The 20,740-nt window shown below is 49.9% G+C and overlaps 2 protein-coding genes across 5 annotated transcripts in view; one reads left to right on the top strand and one right to left on the bottom strand.

The window, feature by feature from the left end:
• LRRC7 (leucine rich repeat containing 7) overlaps positions 1–20,740 on the bottom strand; it is a 372,813-nt gene that overhangs the window by 73,843 nt on the left and 278,230 nt on the right. The window contains exon 26 of one of the 4 annotated variants that reach the window (XR_007906306.1): positions 10,731–10,781. The exons of the other annotated variants lie outside the window; for them this stretch is intronic. The gene's annotated coding sequence lies outside the window, so the exon portion shown is untranslated. Of the gene's footprint in view, positions 1–10,730; positions 10,782–20,740 lie in introns of those variants that run through there. 4 annotated transcript variants of the gene reach the window in all.
• Positions 200–9,050, top strand: PTGER3 (prostaglandin E receptor 3). Its single transcript, XM_051798473.1, has 2 exons — positions 200–1,348; positions 5,881–9,050. The coding sequence occupies exons 1-2, from the start codon at positions 515–517 to the stop codon at positions 6,163–6,165; spliced, it is 1,119 nt and encodes a 372-aa protein (XP_051654433.1). The 5' UTR covers positions 200–514; the 3' UTR covers positions 6,166–9,050.

Genomic DNA, 20,740 nt, shown 5'->3' with positions numbered 1-20,740 from the left:
TCCCTGGACTCTGTGGGCTGTCAGGGGAGGGGATGAAAGTTCCATTCTCTGTAAGCGTCTTGCTTCAGCTTCCCCAATATCCAACCTGAACCTCCTCTGACACAGCTTGAGGCCGTTTCCCCCGTCCTGTCCCTTGTTCCCTGGGAGCAGAGCCCGACCCCCACTTGGCTCGACCCTCCTGTCGGAGTTGCAGAGAGTGAGAAGGTCCCCCCGAGCCTCCTTTTCTCCAGGCTGAGCCTCCCCAGCTCCCTCAGCAGCTCCCGGTGCTCCAGACCCTTCCCTAGCTCATTCCCTTCTCTGGACACGCTCCAGCCCCTCAGTGTGCGGTTTGTGGTGGGACTCGTTCCCTCCCGGGGCTGAGGCGGCTCGCTCGGAGGGGCGGGGCGGGACCGAGCGGTGCCGCCTCAGGGCGGGTCGAGCCACCTCCCCCTTATAAGGTGTCCGCCCGCGCTTCCGTCGGCTCCCGGCTCGCTGCCCAGCTCCATGCCCTGTGCCTCGGCTCCGCGGCGCCAGGATGAGCCCCTGGCAGCGGTGCGAGCCCGTTCCCAACGCCACCGAGCCCGGCGCCGTGGGGCAGCGAGGCAGCGGGATGGGGCGGGCGGCTGAGGGTTGCGGCACCGTGTCCGTGGCCATCCCGCTGACCATGATGATCACGGGCATGGTGGGCAATGCCCTGGCCATGCTGCTCGTGTCCCGCAGCTACCGCGCCAAGGGCAGCCGCAGGAAGAGATCGTTCCTGCTGTGCATCGGCTCCCTGGCGCTCACCGACATGCTGGGCCAGCTGCTCACCAGCCCCATCGTCATCTCCGTCTACCTGGCCAACCGCACCTGGGAGGCCGTGGACCCCTCGGGACACCTCTGCGTCTTCTTCGGCTTTAGCATGACGGTGTTCGGGCTGTGCCCGCTGCTCATCGCCAGCACCATGGCCGTGGAGCGGACGCTGGCCATCCGGGCACCGCACTGGTACGCCAGCCACATGAACCCGCGGCTCACCAAGGGCGGCCTGCTTGCCATCTGGGCTGCCGTGGTTGCCTTCGCCCTGCTGCCCGTGGCCGGGCTCGGACAGTACACCCTGCAGTGGCCCGGCACATGGTGCTTCATCAGCACCGGCGACGGCCGCCCCAACGGCAGCACCGTCTTCGCCGCCACCTTCGCCGTGCTGGGGCTGCTGTCCCTCGTGGTGACCGTGGCCTGTAACCTGGCCACCATCGAGGCGCTGGTGTCCCGCTGCCGCACCAAGGCCACCGAGGCACACTCCAGCAAGCAGTGGGGACGGATCACCACGGAGACGCTGATCCAGCTCCTCGGCATCATGTGTGTCCTCTCGGCCTGCTGGTCACCACTGCTGGTAGGTCCCTGTCTCACCACCATGGGGTGACCCAAATCCTCCTCCCTCCTTCCTTTGGGAAGGACAATGCGTGGCTGCCAGCTTGGGCAGGGTGGGAGGCACTGTGAATTCCTGTTCCTTGTGGACAGCGTGTCCATGAACAGCCTCTTGGAAGGAAAGCAGGGACAGGGACAGAGTCCAGGGGGTATCGGAGTGGGAAGCTAGTAGGAGAGAAGCTGGGAGAGGTCCAAGAGGACAGCAAAAGTGCAGCCTGTTTGGAAAAATCAGGTGAAGGAACTGGAGTCAAAAGAAGGAAAACAAGTCTTGTACAGAGGAGGGAAGCAGGACGTAAGGAGTGGGCTTGGGAGCAGGATACTGCAGTCGGCTATCATGTAGGATTTTTTATTTCCTTCCACCTTGTAGCAAAACTTAGCGTTTTATGAGAAAATGTGCCCCCAGCTCTGCGAGCACCTTCTGGCTTGCAGCCTGATTTGCAGCAGCCTCCTTGGCTTTTCATCTCTGTTTTTTAAGGACCTTTGTGTTTCCTTCCACTGCTTTGTTATTCCTTATTTATGAACCCCTCCTCATGATGTAGGAGAGGAGGAGGCAGAATCCGCGTTTCTCTGCCATGTGGGACAAGGGCACACCCGGGGGTCCAGAACCCCATCCCCAAAGGCTGGTTTACTCTGCTGTCTGGGAATAGAAAGTTTGTACTTGGTATCTCTAAGCAGAACCAGGCTGAAACTGGCTGTGGAATCACTGAGCTTACGTGAAAGGTTCTTTATGGCTGGAGAAGGATTTTCTTCCCTCTTGTCCTTGAGCCCTCGTGAGTGGGGCTGAGACAAGAGAAATGGCTGACAAAGCTGACGGTCAGTGAGGTGACAAGAGAAAACAATTCAATTTAGTAATGTTATCCTTGTAAATGAATTAAAATTCCATCAAATCCTCAAAATAACACTGCCCCAAAATCAGTCAGGAGTTTAAGTTAACTTTCTAGAGATCATTAACAGTGATGGAAGTAAAACATGAAACCACCGTGAAGGTTAGTGAGAACTTGGAATCAGAGAGTTATGTTCTGCTCCTCAAACCCCATGGAATGGCAGATTTGGTCAGTGAAAGCAGGAGCCTGTCTCTGGCTCTGTGTTCATGAGGTGGTTATTTGCAGTCCTGCACACCCTGACCTCCCTGGGGTCCATCCTGCTGGTGTTTTGTCCCGAGGGAGACACTAGAATTTCTTCATTTTCCAGAAGTTAACCGTTACCCTGATGGAAGAAGCCTGTTTCCCCCTCAGCCCTTGCTTTTGGGACAGTGGGACCCATCCTGCTCCCTCGACCATCCCGGGGCATGGAGCTGTTTCTCCCGAGGGTTTAACCAGCCTTGCAGCATCAAGAGAAGATCCGAGATGAGGGAACTCTTTCTCCTCCTTCATAACCAGAGTTCTCAGATAAATCAGTGAGGAAGCAGGGATTCCTTTTAGTGGTTTGATTCCCAGGGCATTTCTGTGGGTTTAGCAGGCAGAAGTCAACCCAGAACCCCAAGGGAATTCGTCAGCAGTTCCCTTCCCTCCATGGTAGCAACACTTGGAAGTGTGAAACTTTTTCTGTGGAGTTCTGCAGAACTTCTCTACCTGGTCAGTGTGTTCTCAGATGTTCATACTCTCAAAATCCAGAGTCATGACTGCAGGGGCATATTTGTACATACACCTCCATGTTTGTACATACCCTTCCATTTTTATACATACACCTTGACTGTTCTGTACAACCACAGAGTAAGGGTTAGGAATTAGATGCTGCATTTTTGGAGGAGTGACTGTGGAGAATGCAAGTGCATTTTCAGTGAAAGCGAGATTGTAGAAATCATTTATCGTGTAGCTGCATCACTCAGCAGTTGTAAGAAATTGAGTTGACACAGAAAACCAGGGATTTACAGAGGAGTTCTTCATGATTTTTTTTTTAAGACATCTGAGTTTTGTAACTGAGAACTAATGGATTCCGGCAGCTGTTGCTGTTAGGAAAACAGTGCCCTTGTACACGGACAGTATTTTTAGACTTGATCTGTTGATGTAAACAATAAACTCAAATGTGATTTAACTGCAGAGTGAAAGTTCTTACAGTCGTGGCTCTGCTCTGAAGGACTCCGTGAAGCTCATTCTGGCTCTGTGGTGGCTTGGGTAGAAGGGAGGAGACAGACAGTGCAGATATTGTCTCCTTTTTCTGTGCACTCACAGGATCTGGGGGAGTTCAGCATCAAGAACCTGGGAAAACACCTCACTCCAATAAGATTTATCCTAAGTGGTTTCCAGTTCACACTGATCTTCTGCTTATTTTGGAGCACGTACTGTCAGGACAAGGGGAATGGCTTCCCACTGCCAAAGGGCAGGGTTAGTTGGGATATTGGGAAGAAATCCTTCCCCGTGAGGGTGGTGAGGCCCTGGCACAGGTTGCCCAGAGAAGCTGTGGCTGCCCCATCCCTGTGAGTGTCAAAGGCCAGGTTGGACAGGGCTTGGAGCAACCTGGGATAGTGGAAGGTGTCCCTGCCCATGGAAGGGGGTGGAACAAGAGGAGCTTTGAGGTGCCTCCCAACCCAAACCAGTCTGGGATTCAGGGATAACTGCTGAGCTGGACTGGCAGCAGACAAATAACTCTTAAGTGGAAGTAGGGGAAGCTGTTCCATGATTGCACAGAAACACCTGTGCAGCACAAACTAGAATTCTCATAATAACTCTTTTGGAGCTCTAGGCTACAAAATTATTCCCTCCCAGAATTGTTTCAAGGTCATTTAAAGCCAAAATGCTCAGGAATTCTGCTGCATTTCCTGTTAAAATACTTCTGCTCCTTAAGGTTCCTGGCAGACAGAAATTAAAGACATATAAAACCACAGTCATGATAACAGTAAAGTTGAGGTACTCTAGTTGAATAAATACAATTATCAACTATATTACTATATGCATTTTGAGCCAAATTTTTTATTGGCATAAATTACACAGTTCCATTGCCTTTATTCCACCTGGTGTTGTTCCTCTGCCTTGTGCAGCCCTTATTTTAATTTATTTAGAAGACCAATACAGGCCATGATAAAATAAACAACCTCTAATGATATCAAACAAATAAAATTTCCAGTGGAGCAATTGTTGGTCCAACAAATATTCCAGTAAAGAAATATTATGTAATAGCCCCAAAAATAAGCAGTGGTTGTCTGCTTGGAAAATGTATTTTATAGCCTGATGTTTTTGTAGCTCCGTGGGTTCACCAACTAAAGAAAAGACAACATGGTCTGCAGAACCAGGGTCCTTGCAGAGTTCCCAGAGGAAGAGCTGATCTGAGAGAGAGTAATGTGAATCCTGGGAATGCTGAGTGCGGGGGGGTTCCCTTTGGCTGTGACGTGGGCACAGCATGTTTCCATCACACTGCTGCTCCTTACAGCATGGGAATGCTGCAAGAGCTGGGATGTGCTGGATGGGCAGGCGCAGGAGGCAGATGCTGTGACAGGAACAGGGACAGTGTCCTGAAGAGCTGGAGGTGGCCGAGGAAGTGGTGGGATTGTGGCTGTGTGGGTCTGGTGCACAAGTGGCTTGATGTGGTCTGGGTCTGGATCTGTCCAAGTTTTTACAAAGCTCTATCCGTGGTTTCTTTTGTAAATGAAATGTAGTGAATGGAATCCTCAAAAGCTTCTATTTAAAGAAAGAAAAACAGTTCTCCTTTGCTGTCTATGCTGCCCTACCTTCCAGACTCATCCAAGTCTTTCCAAGGTCAACACATGGTTTTTAATCTGGCACCCAGAATATCCTGCTGAATGGAAAAATCCTCCCCTGTAGCCTCTGCTTCTGGTCACTCTGGCTCTGGCTGTCCCAGTTTGTCGGGACAGCAGCAGCCCAGATGTGACCTTTGTGCTGACACTGCTCCCAAGAGGCTTTCTGTGGGAAAGCCATGGTGGGATCACTCCCCCTGTGTTGCCACTGCTGCAGGTTGTCCTGGTTCTTTCCAAGGACTGAAGCCAAGGAGTTGGACAGGGCTGTGAGTGATGGCCTATGAGCCTGTCCCTGGGCTGTTCCAGGGGTTTTCAGGACTGGCCAGTGTATTCAGAGGATGGGAGTGCTGAGCTCTGCCCAGACAGGGCAATGGAGGCGCCTCAGGGCCGTGCTGGGGGTGTCCATCTCCTTGACATTCCAAGCAGACACAGCACCATGGGCAGAGCTGCTGCCTGTCCATCCACAGTGATTTAGGCAGCACACTCACAGCCGGGGTGTCCAAGCTATACCCAGGAGAGACTTGCAACCAACAAAAGGACCTGCCAGGAAAAGTGGGGTGTTCAGTACCCCTGTCATAGAATCCCAGACTGGTTTGGGTTGGGAGGGACCTTAAAGCCCATCCAGTCCCACCCCCTGCCATGGGCAGGGACACCTTCCACTAGACCAAGTTGCTCCAAGTCCAGTCCAGCCTGGCCTAGAACACTTTCAGGGATGGGGAATCCACAGCCTCTCTGGGCACCATAAGATCTGTACACAGACAACATTCCCTTACCATTTATCCCTTTTCCCTCCTCGTTTCCCTCAGATCACAATGCTGAAGATGATCTGGGGCCACACATTTGAGCACTGCAAGGGTGTCCCCAGGGAGGCTCCAGGCTCCGAACTGCACCGGGAATGCAATTTCTTCCTGACGGCTGTACGCCTGGCCTCGCTCAACCAGATCCTGGACCCCTGGGTGTACCTGCTGCTCAGGAAGATCCTCCTCCAGAAGTTCTGCCAGGCGGCCAATGCCGTGTCCAAGTGCTCCAACACCGAGTGCAAGGAGAGGTCAATCACCTTGTCGGAGGAGATCCGACGGACAACGGCCTGAGGGAGCACTGGGCTTGGGAACTGCTGTTCCTGTGGGTACTTGGAAACCTTACTGTGAATCGGGGCATCTGTTCCATGTTCACATCCCCTGAATGGCTGAAATTGGTGTTACTGGTGGACTTCAGTGCCAAATTATTTATCCAGTGTGCCAAAACTGCTCAGACACAGCAAGACAGCCTGTCCTTATTGCCGCTCACAACTGAGCTGCAGAACATGGTGTTTTGTGTGCCTAAAACAGAGCCTGAAGGGAATTTTCTGTCATTAAGGTAGAAAAAATGTATTTTCTGTCAGAGAACAGATTCAACAGATGGAATTACTGGAGGGACACACTCCTGTGTATATTTTAATACTGAGATTATCTACTCAGAGAGTCCTTCTTCTTCCTTTTTTCTGGAGGGACAAGGGGAAAAAGGGGCAAAAAACACGGGAATTAAAGGAAAACAAAATTAGGAGACTTGATTGGATTTCAGTGGCTTAGAACTGAGCAGATTGTGTTGTGCCAGTGATGGTACATCCATCTCTTCCAAGAACTGAAAGTAACATGAGTCTCCTGACACATGAATTTGTCCTGATAAATACTCACCCATGTGGAAGCTGAAGGGAGCTCATCTGCTGAGGAGGATGTAGGGAGAAATCCATGATTTTTTTTTGTACTAGCAGCCTGTGGAATACCCAGGGCCAGTGGGAATTGCTGTTTGCACAACACACCATAAAGCTGCTGGGAGCAGATGGGAGAGGGTGATAAACAGGCTGTAAAAACAGTCCATGGCCTTCTCCCTGTAGATTAATGGCAAAGGTTCACACAGCCAAAACCACTGTTTCCATATGAGCTGCTTTATTGGGAAATGCACATGGCCAGGAGTAAAATGAGCAGCAAATAGTTTGAAAGTAAAAGGGGTGCCACTGAAAAGCTCCTTCATTCCTGAAATGTCCTTCAAAGGGGCCAAACCAGCACCCCAAATGCTTTATTTCTTCTTTCCCCCAAAGAGACAAATTGGAGAACTGTGGCAGCTTTGGGAATTTTTAAACTCAAGCACACTGGGAGTGTGTGAATTAGTCAGGTCTGTCCCCAAAGTAACTTTTCAGGTTTTATTTAAAAACTCAGCTCTAATACATTTGGGGTCACATCTGATGCTTGTTTTTTAATAAGCTAGATTTTTAACTCATTTTCTTCACCCGTTTGTAGCTTACAGTCTCTAGTGTCTCCTGTCTCCCAGCCTTTGGGATGATAGTAAATACAAATACAAAAAAATATGTTATGTCATGTGCCAGGTACTATGGAATTCAGAGGCCTTCCAGGCAAATGTAGTCCTGCATCTGGGAGGATTTCTTGCACAGAAATGTTATTGTTACTTTTCTTCCTTTGTTTAGAAAAGTAACTCCTCGAAAAAGAATCTGTCCACTCACTTTTGTTCTGCTGCCACATGGTCTGATTCCTTGTCCACACAAATCTCATTTTATCCAGATGACATCTGAGTGCAGCTAAAAGCTAAGGTCTAGGTTTAATTCAAGAGCCGGCCTAAACTGAATGGAATAAATGCCTTTTTCAGTATGAGTTGACCCACAGGACCCTGCTCTGTGCTGAGCTACTCCTGAGTGTAACAACTACAGGTACCTGCACCTTGGTTGGTGCTTTCAGGAACATGGTGGATAAAATTCTCCTTGAAGAAGTACCTTTTCAGAGCCTTTGGGTTTTTAATTATTTGGGGCTGTAAAAAGCCTGCTCTGTGCAGAGGATCCGTATTGTTCCCTCTGTGTACATTAGCTTTGGGAAAGAAATAAACACAGCCGGTCACTTGGGAGGTATGTTGGGATGACCTCAGCTGCCTGGATCAGCCCGGGCTGGCTTGGAGCAGCAGCGCTTGCAGAGGACACAGATTATCTGGGATCACGTGTGGGATGCAAAGGGAGAAGTTCTGCAAAGAAGAGGGAATCCATCCCAATTTCTCAGCTCCTTTTAATACCAGGAGGTGCTGTGTCTCCTGAACACTGTCGATCCAGTGCAGGGCACTGGGAGAGCAGCTCCCAGTGACATTGAGAAGGGCCCTCCACCAGTTTTAAGGCTACTGGTTCCTAAAGTCACGGGTGGTTTCACTTCAGGTCACTTAGAATTAAGCCTTTTTTAGTGAAATATTCACAATATATTTGGAAAAAGGCCTTTCTGTCCGTCCGTGGGTGCAGTAATATGAAGAAGCTACTTTAAATATCAAAATGGGAAGGAATGTCTGCTTTCCGTTCGTTTACAGAGGGGGAGGAGTGGGAACACTGTTCTCCAGCCACAGCTGTGTGATGGGATGTGGCTGGAGAAATGCACTTTCAAAAATGGATTTGAAGAGCCAAAGTGTAAATGGAAGCTTTTATTCCCATGTGCTTGGAGTGGGAAGGTGTTTGTGTCACATTTCTCTAGCAATGCCTTTCCCACTTGGTCTCGATGTGCTGTACCTTTGTCAAAGGTGTTATGGGACCTGGAGGGTACGGAAGAGCCACTTGGAGGACATGGTTTGCCTTCAACCCACTTGTTTGTGTACCAAATCCATGTGTGTTGTATCAGTCAGAATAAAAAATCTGAATAATCGCCTGGTTTCCTGGGTTTCTGCAGGAGCAGCACCTGCTGATGGGGTGTGCCCAGAACAGATTTTATCTGCCCACTCTTCCAGGCAGTGCCTGGTGCAACCCGCTGTGCTGCCAGGAAAGGCTGATCCTGCTGAAGGCAGTTCCCAGCTCAGGTATCCCGAATGCTAGCGGAGGACAGCACATGGGATCAGGACCCTGCACCTGCAAATCCCAAACCCAGACCCACAGCCCCTCTGCAGCATCTCTGGCCAAGGCTTGTTCCAATATTTTTATTGTATTATTCATGTTATTTTCCATTTTTTTTTTTACATTTTGTATCTTTGACACACACTTTTTTGAGTTCCTAAAGCACATTTACACAGGAGAGCAATGACTCTGTAGCATCACTGGGATGGGCAAACCCAGCCCAGCCCAGCAGAACTGGGCATGGTCCAGCCAGGGAAAGGTCACTGGGTATTTCTCCCAGTTAAATCACAGAATATGCCGAGTAGGACCCACAAGGATCATCAAGTCCAACCCTTAGCCTTGCAAAGGCCCATCCCCAAGAGTCACACCAGGTGCCCCAGAGGATCATCCAAATGCTCTGGCAGCCTTGGTGCTGCGACCACTGCCCTGGGGAGCCTGTTCAGTGCCCAGCCACCCTCTGGGGGAAGAATCTTTTCCTGATATCCAACCTAAATCTCCCCTCACACAACATGAGGCCACTCTCTTTGGTCCTGTCCCTGGTCCCCACAGAGCATAGATTAATGCCTGCCCCTCCTCTTCCCCTCCCAAGGAAGTTGTAACTGCAATGAGACCTCCAGCTGAACAGACCAAGTGCCCTCAGCTGTTCCTCACATGGCTTCCCCTCAGAACCCTTCCCCATCTCCTTTTTCCTCCTTTGGACACTCTCTAATGGCTTCATATCTTTCTTACATTGCCCTTTCTTAAATGACCTTGGGAGGAAGAACAGCAGGTGACTGGATGCAGTTTTCCCTCATTTCAATGCCCAGCAGTTGGTGCCCTGCACTGGCCCAGCTGCCCCAGTGCTCCCTGAGCCCTGCCAAGGTGGGTCCTGCCACTCCCAGAGCTGGAGCCAGGGGGCCCCCCGGGGATGTCCCCTGGGGTGTCTGCTGCCCTTGTCTTCAGCTTCCTCCTTGCAGGGGCCACCCTTCACCTCCACACCAAGCACCTGCTGCACTGAAGGCTTGGCCCAAGATGTTTATTTGCCAAACAAGCCCATAAAGGAGGCCAAATCTTCCACGTAAGTGAAGACTGGCTGTGTTTGCTGCAGAGGGGAGGATAAGGGAGGTGAACAGTGCTCAGAGATACAGCAGGAATTCACAGAATATTCTGGGTTAGAAGGGACCCACAAGGGTCATCAAGTCCAACTCTTAAGTGAATGGCCTGTAGAGGGATTGAACCCACAACCTTGCTGTTAACAGCACCAGGCTCCAACCAACTGAGCTAATCTCAGGGTTTCTTCTTAAAGTGAAAGGGAAATGGTTTTCCTGTCTTGAAAGATGTTTGGAATTTAAAAGGCCACTTACCCAAAAGAAAAAGTCAAAATCCCTAATGAAGTTTGGGGTCTGGGTTTGAGTTTCCCTTTATCAACTAATTTAATCTCAGTTAAAAAAAGAAAGCAACACAGAAACTATATTTTAAATAAGCAGATTGCAAGAGAGTGGTGAAGGCTGTGAAACAGAGATGGAAACACAAAAGGCAGATCTTTCTGATCTTAAACAGCAGCAGGAAGAGCAAGAGCTGATAGGTCTGGTTGCCCAGAGACAGCAGAAAGCTCCCCAAAACTGTGCTCTGTCAGGATAAACAGCTCCTTCAAGATGCACAAGCCTCTGGCCAGAGTTTCTGGAGCTTTGGTGTGATATCACAGAATCCCAGAAGAATCCCAGACTGGTTGGGGTTGGAAGGGACCTTAAAGCTCAGCCAGTTCCTCCCCTGGCCATGGGCAGGGACACCTTCCACTAGACCGGGTTGCTCCAAGCCCCATCCAACCTGGCCTTGGACACTTCCAGGGATGGGGCAGCCACAGCTTCTCTGGGCAACCTGTGCCAGGGCCTCACCACCCTCACAGGGAACAATTCCTTCCCAATATCCCATCTGACCCTGTGTTATATAAAGTGTGTTTTACAGGCTCACACCCTGCTCAGAGCAGTTTTCACCCACCCGTGAATCACTCCCCTGGTTGCTGGGATCCAGCATCCTTGGGACTGGGGGGTCTTTTCCAAAAACTATTGGCAAGGACAATGGGACCAGAAAGGTATTTCCAGGCTGGGCCCTACAGATCCCCACCAGTTTATGGGGGCAGGAATCCACAAGCAGCTCCCTGGCATTAATGTTGCAGAGATTCCTGCTCTGAGATGGCAGCTGAGCCCCAGCTCCTTCCTGTGCACCATTAATCCACACTTCACTGGAGAACAGAGGTTATAAATTAACTGACTGCTGCTCTTATGGTCCCAGTGTTCCTGGCTGGAAGCATGGGCACCGTGGTGGGCACTGGCTGGGGCATGCTGGGAAGGGTCCCAACTGGTCCTGGCTGCAGCAGCATCCCAGCACTGCATCCCACACACTGTGGGTGCTCCCTGAGGGGCCAGCTCAGCCTTTCCCATCCCCACTGCCATCCCCATGGAGCCTGTGCTGGGTACTCAGCCAGCTGCTGAACTCACACTGAGTGTCCTTGCCCAAGCCCCCATGCACTGTTTGCCTCCGTGTTTCCATCCTCCTGGGAAATACAGAAGTTTTCCATTCAGCTGCTGGTGGGCCTTTAGGAAGGGCCCCTCTGGGTGCCAGGGCCTCAGGCCAACATGGTGAAGAAAACGAGCCCAAGCACTGGGAAGGCTGGCAGGAGCTCCAGCCTTTCCCCAGCATTACTTCTGAAAGTATGGAGCACTGGCATCCTGTCCTGGGCATGTCTGAGCAGCCACGGAGCAGGACTTTGGGCTGGCCACGTGCAGCTCCCCGTGGCTCCGAGCCCTGCCTGGCTGACCCAGCCCCTGGCATCCTCTGGCCAGCTCCCGCCAGCTCTGGCTTCCCTCGGAGCAGTTCAGATGTTTCAGGGATGAAGTCAAAAGGAGGATTAATCCTGTGCTCAGCCAGGCCTGTCATAAAGCACAGAGCAGCCTGAGTGGCCTCAACACTGACAGGGGATGCAGGAACTGAGCCCCCCCTTCACTCCACAGCACAACATGAAAGAGTTGCTTTGAATATGAAATATGTCAAATATGCCCAAATGCATTTTGTTAAAGACAATGTATTTATATTTTGGGCTGCTTTGTTTTAATAACACATTGTGGCCAGGGATAGAAGCCCCAGTTATTATGACTTTTTGTAAACATGCTGGTTTGACAGGCCTTGCCCCTCCTCCCCACACAGACTGTTTGCTCTGAGGAGCCACAGTTCTTACATGCATCCATTAGGGAGAATAAATTCAGCATTTCTAAAGGCTTTGGGTCTTGGAGATGAAAGGAAGTGCACATCCCAATTTGGAATGACTTTACAGTGGGAAGATGCAGTTCCCAACACTTTGTGGTTTATGTGACAGGTTGGAGTCAGTTGGATTTTGCCTGATGTGTTTGCAATTTGCTGGCTCTGAATGTGAACAGACCTCAAAAGACAAAGACCAAAAACATGCCTGGAAACCCTTTGCCCACATTTGGGCAAGGTTTTGTCCCATCCTGACCTTGGGGGAAGGTTGGAGCCTGTCCCTGCCACCCTGAGAACTTCAACACCTCCAGTCCCACTCCAAGTCTGAATTCATGGTTGAGTCCTGTGCAACCCCTCTGTCAGACACTCAGACACCCAACAACTCCCACCAGTTTATCCACATGAATTTGTGGAAAACCCAAACCAAACAGGCCCTGGTTGCCAAGTGCCCAATGTCACTCTTTGTCTTCTCCCCATTCCCTCCCTCACTTTAAAAACGCAGATAACACCCCCCGCTTCTGGATTTGGCTCCATTCCCCTCTCTCCCAGACATGTTGACACAGCAGAATTGTCCCAGTTGTGGGAAATGAGGGGTTGGAGCAGCTCTGTCAATAAATTGTGTGATTACAGTAACAATAGCAGAGTTAATAATTCAGCCAGTGTTTCACCGGACCATGCAGGCACTGCCCGTGCTGAGGGGGTTTGTTTTAGTCAATCCATGACCCATTTACACCAAACACCCCAAAACAAAGGACACAGTGTTAGGGTCACTGCGGCTGGGCAGGCCTGGCCCCAGTGTCCCCAGTGTCCCCAGTGTCCCGAGTGTCCCCAGTGTCCCCAGCCATCCTGCTGGTATGGGAGCCAGCACAGAGCTCTTCCCCAAGGGCAGGTGCAGAGTGGCTGCTGTGGGACGCTAAGATGTCTTTTTCTTTGCATTTTTCACCCCAAATGAGAAAAAAATAGTAGATGACTGTAAAGCCTCTCGTGGCTCCAGCAGTGGCACTTTAGAGTAACATTATAGTAACTACAACCCCCCAGTGTGGTTGATCTGACGTTTTGAAATGCTCTGGAGAGCCAGTCCAAGGCAAGGTGCATGTGAGCACAGAGACCTGTGCAGTGCCTTGGGAAATGCTGGTTAATTATTGACAGAAGTTTCCCGGTGGCCCTGTATGAAGCTGGGTAGAAGGTGTCACTCTGGGAAGGGTCTGTGTCCCCATATGTCCCCTCTGTACTGCACTGGACCATGCTCTGGGCTTCACTAGGGCCACTGGGTTCACCCAACCCGGTTCCCTTTGCCATGAGGGCTTTTTAATTCAGGTTTCCCACTTGATCCAAAGGCTCCTGACCCACCTGGGCATCAGTTATCCTTGATTTATGCCACCTTGCAATACAATTCTGAAATGAAATCACTGACACGGCTCATGCTGGCTGATCCTGAGCTCCCAGAATTAAAAGCCATTTGTGCAAGTGGCCTCACACCCCACAGCAGAGTGGTGGGGGAAGCACAGGAGCTCCCAGCAAACCTAATAAATAAATAAGGAAAGGCAGCATTGATGCCTCTGAGAATAATGAGGATTTTTAGTGATTTAGTGACTATAAGTGGTTTTGAATGAGCCCCCAAGGAGTCATGACACACTTTGGGCTGTGAGTGGGTCATTGGGGGGGTTCAGGTGACACTTCTTAGGGAAGAAATCCTTCCCTGTGAGGGTGGGAAGGCCCTGGCACAAGTTGCTCAGAGAAGCTGTGTCTGCCCCGTCCCTGGAAGTGTCAAAGGCCAGGTTGCACAGGGCTTGGAGCAATCTGGGATAGTGGAAGGTGTCCCTGTCCATGGCAGGGGTGGAATGAGGTGGGCTTTAAGGTCCCTTCCAACCCCAACCAGTCTGGGATTCTATGATTTTCTCCAGTCCTATTTATAAACATCCAGGGGCCAAATCCCCCTCATTTTTACACAGAACATTAACAAATCATTTCAATTAGCATATTAAAATAAATACCTTAGTATCACCTTGTCATCTGGCTTCACCTGCATTTGCAATGCCTTTTCCCCATTCCTCAGCCTGGCATCTCCTGGGAAGGTAGGGGAAGATAAACCTAGGAGACCTCCTGGCTCCTTGTCCCCCTCCTTGCATCCAGGAGTGTCCAGGCAAGCACTGCACACTGTGGACAATTCCCTGCCTGCATCCAGACTTCCTTCCTGCCAGCAGATCTGAGCGTCACAGCCAGAGATGTTCCTCAGCTCTGGTATCCTGCTGTAAACTCAGAGCTCTGGTGGGTTTCGTGTAAAAACACAGTGGGAGCTACACAGCATGTGGAAAACCAACTGCTCCCACTGACAAAATAAACATTTAGCAATACCATGGCACCCTGATGTCCTTTTCCTTCCCAAAATAACTGGGGCAAGCAATAGCCCAGGAAATAAAAGCTGTTGTCCCACATCAGAGAGGTTTGTGCAAGCGCAACCTCGAGATTTCACAGCAGTGGCAGACGGGGTGAAGCTGCTCAGACTCCCCATTGGACATTCCCAATCTGCTTCCCGGCACTGCATCTCTGGAGACTCACCCTGGATTCACAGCAGGCATGACCTTTCCCAGACTGGGAGCTGCCACAGTTGGGAAAGAGTGGGTAGAGTGCAAGAGCTGATGTGCCAGGGGCTGGTGTTCCAAGGGTTGGTGTTCCCAAGGGATGGTGTACCTCCCTTGCATGGTCTCACTTGGCCCTGACCCCCCCACCAGAGCTCCAGAAATAGCCTGACACCCCAGAAACTGCACGTGGGAATTTGCTGGGTGAGACTCAACCGGGTACAATACCTGTCCCTATTGCATTCTGTCCCTGTTGTACAACTGAAACAGCAATTCCTATTTTCTGCTCTAAAATCCAGTGCCATTCACTGTATTGCAGCATGCTGGATGTCTTGGAAACTCCTCCTGCTTCCCTTTGGCACCAACATAGGGCTGTCGCAGCCTGGGACAAGCTGAGCAGGGGCTGCACCTTGGATTTCCCAGAAGGATCACTGAGCACCATAAATTAAGCACAAGAGCAACAATTTATTCCTTTTTTGGGAAGCTTTTTTGTCTCCTTCAAAACATCTCCACTGCAAATCCTCCCCCTCCAAAGGCAGAGGGGAACCCAACCCGCCAAGGCTGAGCCCAAGTCAGCAGAGAATTTGTTTGTACAATTTATTTATGGGCGGTTTAATTAAATTTTCTAATGTCACTTGATAATCAAGTACATTTCATTTTCTTAAGTTCTTAAGATATCCAAGGCAGAGCAGGCCAGTAGTTCCCAGTGTGACTTACAGTCACAAATCGCCGTTGTCTGACACATTGTGTGGCAGTGCTGAAAAAACATGTGAAAAAAGTCCTTTTTTTCCCAGTCTCACCTTCTTTGTTCCTTTTTCTTTCTCAGACTCACATGTCTATTAAGGGCTGTGTGAGCTCCTTACCCATGTCATTGCTGGAAGCAGAAAGCTGCTGATGGTGGAGAGGAGCAGCAGAAGGTTTCTCTCTTCCACAGTGTTCTATAGACTCAAAGCCACTCAGGAAACAAAACAACTCAAGAGGCTGATTAGGGAAGTTTAAGTACCTGGGAGTAGCGTTATCTGGCTGCAGCTCAGAGGCACTAAATCATTCAGCACTGGGTCCTTGTGTCAGAATACCTCGAGAGGCTGCAAAATCCAGCTGGGACTGGTTTGGGAAGAGGAAGGATGAGCACAGCCTAAAAAAAGAAAAAGAAACTAAAAATAAGATGTAAAAAAGCAGAAAATCCACTTATTTTGCAGCGTTGTCTAACTTCCTAGTCTACTTCCAGTCCCAACTTTTGTTTTACATCTGCCGAGTCATCAGAGAGGAAGAAATGCTGAGCCTTGGTGGGGTGTTTTCCAGGAAACCTGAGCAGGGAACCAGCCATTCCATGACAGATGGTGATTCACAATCACAGAATCATGAAATATGATGACTTGGAAGGGACCCACAAGACTCATTGAGTCCAACTCCTGGTCCTGCACAGGACCATCCCCAAGAGTCACACCGTGCGCCCCAGAGGATCATGTGAACACTCCTTGAGCTCTGTCAGCCTTGGTGCTGTGACCACTGCCCTGGGGAGCCTGTTCAGTGCCCAACCACCCTTCAGGTGTCATGAGGATTCCTGAGAAAGGCCACTCCAGCCTCTGCCTTCACCACCAGCCCACATGGAATGTGGGTTCTGCCTCAGACACTTCTTCCCACACATTTGAGTTGAGTTTGGTTCTGTGCCCCTTATCTGAGCATCCCCGGATTCTGCAGTTGTTGACATTTTATGGCTGTCTATTGTTTTTCTGGTCTTCAAAGACTTTTCTCCAGGGAGAGCTGAACTGGAGGGCCTGGGAAAAGCTGCTGGCTCCTCCCTAAGGGCAGCACTCAGAGTGGCCAGAGCCTCCAGCCCAGAGCCCAGGGTCACCCCCTTGGGACCACCTGTGGTGGGATGGACACTGGGATGCTCCAATGGACCCTGGGAGGACCCTGCCCTGCTCCTCCCAACCTCCCTTGGCAGAGAGAGGGCAGGCTGACCCACAGGAGGGAAAGAGATCAGCTATTACACTTCCATGCTTCCAATCAGGAAGGGCAGGGAAATCCAGACACTGCTCAGCTGAATTATTCCATTGGGCTTATTTTTACAGCCTGGAAGAACACAAATAGTACATTGAGCCCTATAAAGCCATTAATAATTCCAAAGGCAGGAATCTGAAAGGTGTTTCTTTTATTCTAAGCGTTTGCAGAGTTAAATTAAACTGCTATTATAAGCACCAAGGAAAGATAAATTAATAGTTTTCTTTTTGTTTTCACTTTCAAACATTGCATTAAATATTAACTGGAATGTATTTTACCAAACACATCTATTCATTTCCTATGAAGGCAGAAAGGAAGGGCAAGGGCCTTTAAAAGAGTTTTTATGCCCTTAATGGAACACTGCACTAAGAGCAGTTGAGCAGCACCATGTGGGGCCTCATGTGAGGTCAGAAGCTACCACGTCCACACTGACCCCGTCAGCACCTGGCATTGCCCCAGAGTTTCTCTCCTGCCTTTCTCAAAACCTCATTCCTTGGCTGACTTGCACCTGACATTAGGGGCTCAGGGGCTGAGACCTGTGTTTTTAGTCTCTCTAGACACGAGGGGCCCCTGAGCTGCTCCCTTTGCTCCTCAGACTCAGTCCCACGTGGGCAACCAACCCCACAAGCACCATCAGCTTCAACAACCACCATGTCATAGAACCACAGAATCACAAATGGTTTGGGCTGGGAGGGACCTCAAAGCTCCTTTTGTTCCCACCCTGCCATGAGCATGTGCTCCTGGCTGAGGGATTCCCCATGGGCTGCTGCTGTTTGCAAACACCATGATTGCTCCAGCAGGATCCCTCAGACTGCAGGAAAATGAGCTAAATTCCAAGATGAGGTGTCTGGATCCATCACTGCTCTGAGAACTGCAGCATCACATGGCCAGCACAGGGCAGGAGCTAGGCTGGTGGGAACCCACACACTTCACACAGGAAGAGCTGCCAGATAATCTCAGCACAGTCAGACTTGTTCTCTGTAACCCACAGCCACATTGGGCCAAGCCTGTTGCTGTTTCTGCACTTGGTTCCTCAGCTGAAGCTGTGCAAGAAGTAAAAGAGGAAACGAGCCTGGCCTTGATCCTTTGGGATGACTTTCTGAACTCTCGGGAGAAATTCAACTCCTGTGGCTGCCTGAAGGTGCAATGCGTCCTCCCAAACTGCAGCACACCCTCCAGTGCAGTGGATGTGTGGGAAACAGGGGAGAAATCATTTTTAGAGGAAGCAATAAGAAAAAGAATCTGCTAATTCACAGAATCACAGAATCACTAAGGTTGGAAAAGCCCTCAAGACCATCAAGTCTTGTGATGGGACAGATCCCCACCTTGTCAACCAGCCCAGAGCACTGAGTGCCATGTCCAGTGACCCATTCTTGTTCTGTTTGATATTTAGACTTTACTTGTACCCACATCTGTGAACATTTACACACCTACCTGTGAAATATCAGAGTTGGACTCGATGAACCCTGTGGGTCCCTTTCAACTCGGGAGATTCTGTGATTCTATGATTCTCCTTGGTTCCAGTTGTGCCATTTTCTTCTGTGCTGGATTATTAAACCAAAGCATGCTTAAAGTAATTTAGGCTTTTCCTTCAACCTTCTATAGGGTCATAGATTCATAGAACAGTTTGGGTTGGAAGGGACCTTTGGGGGTCATCTGATCCAATCCGCAAAATCAGTCAAAACAGGTTGAAGATCGGTTTCATTTCTCCATAAGACATGTGACTTGTCATTGACAAGAATGGGCACTTATTCTTTAAACTACTTTTCTTCCTACTAAAAAGCACTGACTCATAGTGTTCTTGAACAGGAAGTACCTTGAAAATTTCCTCTGTTTAAAATAGCCACTATTCTTTGAAAAAAACCAATCCCCAAACCACTTCCTTTCCCTGTTGTGTCAGGCAGCGCTTGTGGTGCTCAGAGGAATGTTCTGGAATCCTGCCCCTGCTCCTGCTCCTGCCTGTGACCCCCAAAACCCCTGGCTGTCCCTGGACACCTGGCAGAGGGTGCTGGGTCCTGGGAAACCCCGGGGGCTGCCAAGGTAGAGTCTGGTGTCATCCCCCCAAGCCCCAGTGATCCCACCAGCCCCAGGTTGTGGCCCCCCTGCAGTGGCACATTTCCAATCCAAATCCTCATAGGATTCCATGGCCTGCTCAGCAGGGAGCCCACAGCTCCTTTGAAAAGAGCTTCACAGAAGGTTGGAACATTCCTGTCAACATTCCTGTTAAATCAGCCAAATAAAAGAGGAGAGAGGTCGTTCCACCGCCAAGCGGAGCCTGAGCTACAGCTGCTGAATAAAAACCTGGAGTAACCAGGGATGCTCTGGGCACTGGGGAGAGAGGGGGCAGTGTTACTTGGGCTCTGACTTCATAGAATTCCAGACTGGTTTGGGCTGGGAGGGATCTCAAAGCTCATTCAGTCCCACCCCCGGCCATGGGCAGGGACATCTTCCACTATCCTAGGTTGCTCCAAGCCTCATCCAACCTGGCCTTGGACACTTCCAGGACTGGGACAACCATCTTCTTACCTTTCATTCCAATATCCAAAGTGATTAATAGAATTTAACACCATTTTATGATACTTTTTAAAGAATTTTTAGGAAATAGCCGTGATTATTTCCCTCAAGATCTCAGCTTTTAGCCCTGTGTTATTGCTGCAGACCCTGACCATCACTGTTTAAAATGATTTTCCTGAGCGTGATGAGTTATCCCAGTGCATTCCCCCCAATTCTCCCAAAACACCAGCATTCATGGTCACACCCGAGTGTGCACTCAGGATTCAAAATATCAAAGACTCTCAAAATCAGCTGTTGAGAGCAGTTGTGTGGCTTTATCAGCCAAACATCCATCCTTGCAGCTTCCACAGGCATGGAAATATGAGCAGATTTAACAAATTCCCTGCCACAATTACACTGCATGTTTGGTTTTAAGCAGTTTATTTATCTCTTTGCACAACAGCACTTTAACCGAGAGAGAACAGGCTCTAGTCCCCCTCCACCATGCCTCTGCCACTGTTTACATGCATGATATTGATTATTTGCAGCCAGCAGTTGCCATGGCACCAAACATCCCTGAGCCACGGGCAAGCCAGGGCCCTCTCCCGTGGTTCATAAATACCAATTATGGTGGAGGAGCTCAAGATTTTCCATCCAGATAATCTCAGCCAGTTTCTCCCCCATCTTCTCTCCAGAGGACGTTCTTTGCTTTCTATTCAAAATTTACCTTTTTAGGCCACCTTTATTTCCATTAGGCTCAGGCTCCCAAGGCTAGTACATGGACAGATGTGTGGCCATCCCATGGGCAATATCTCCAGCACCTCTGGCTGTGACAGGATGCAGAGCCAGGAGATCCCTTCAAGCTTTCAGCCAAGCCCTGATCCCACTAAGGACAGCAAGGGATTTGGGAGGGAAAGCAAGGGAATGGGGGTAGGAAGTGGAGCTGAAGCAGCATTACTTTCAAAAAGAGTAAATTACCCAGAAATTGTGGAATCCCAGAATCTGGTTGGGGTTGGGAGGAACCTTAAAGCTCATCTCATTCCACCCCCTGCCATAGGCAGGGACACCTTCCATAGACCAGGTTGCTCCAAGCCCCGTGCAACCTGGCCTTGGACACTTGTAGGGGTGGGGAAAATAGTGTTCCACAGGTTAAAACACTGCCAGCTGAACTGAGGTGCTGCACCCTGTGGTGTCAAGATGGCAGGAGTCTGTGCTGCCAATTTAAAACTAATAAAGCAATAAAAGAGACTAAAAGCATTAATAAGAGCACGAGTGATCTGCCTGGTGCTCCATTCACTGGACTTGGCACAGCCCAGCCCATCCTGAGGAGCCAGGGAGAGCTGGGGCTGCTGGTGGGGAAGGGTCACAGAACTGAAAGTTCCCCAAAAATGAGGACGCGAAACATTATGACTCTGGTTTAAACTAGAAAGACACTCCACATCACATGTTTTTCTTCTGAAATCTCAAAGCCCCACCCAATGTGCGAGATCAAACTGGGTTGAAGGA

The sequence above is a fragment of the Manacus candei genome, unplaced genomic scaffold, assembly GCF_025592945.1.
Source record: "Manacus candei isolate 608988 ecotype Guabito, Panama unplaced genomic scaffold, ASM2559294v1 h1tg000005l, whole genome shotgun sequence".
In the NCBI taxonomy this organism is placed as follows: Eukaryota; Metazoa; Chordata; class Aves; order Passeriformes; family Pipridae; genus Manacus; species Manacus candei.
The sequence above is the reverse complement of the archived record's forward strand: the minus strand, read 5'-3'. Positions and strand labels throughout refer to the sequence as shown.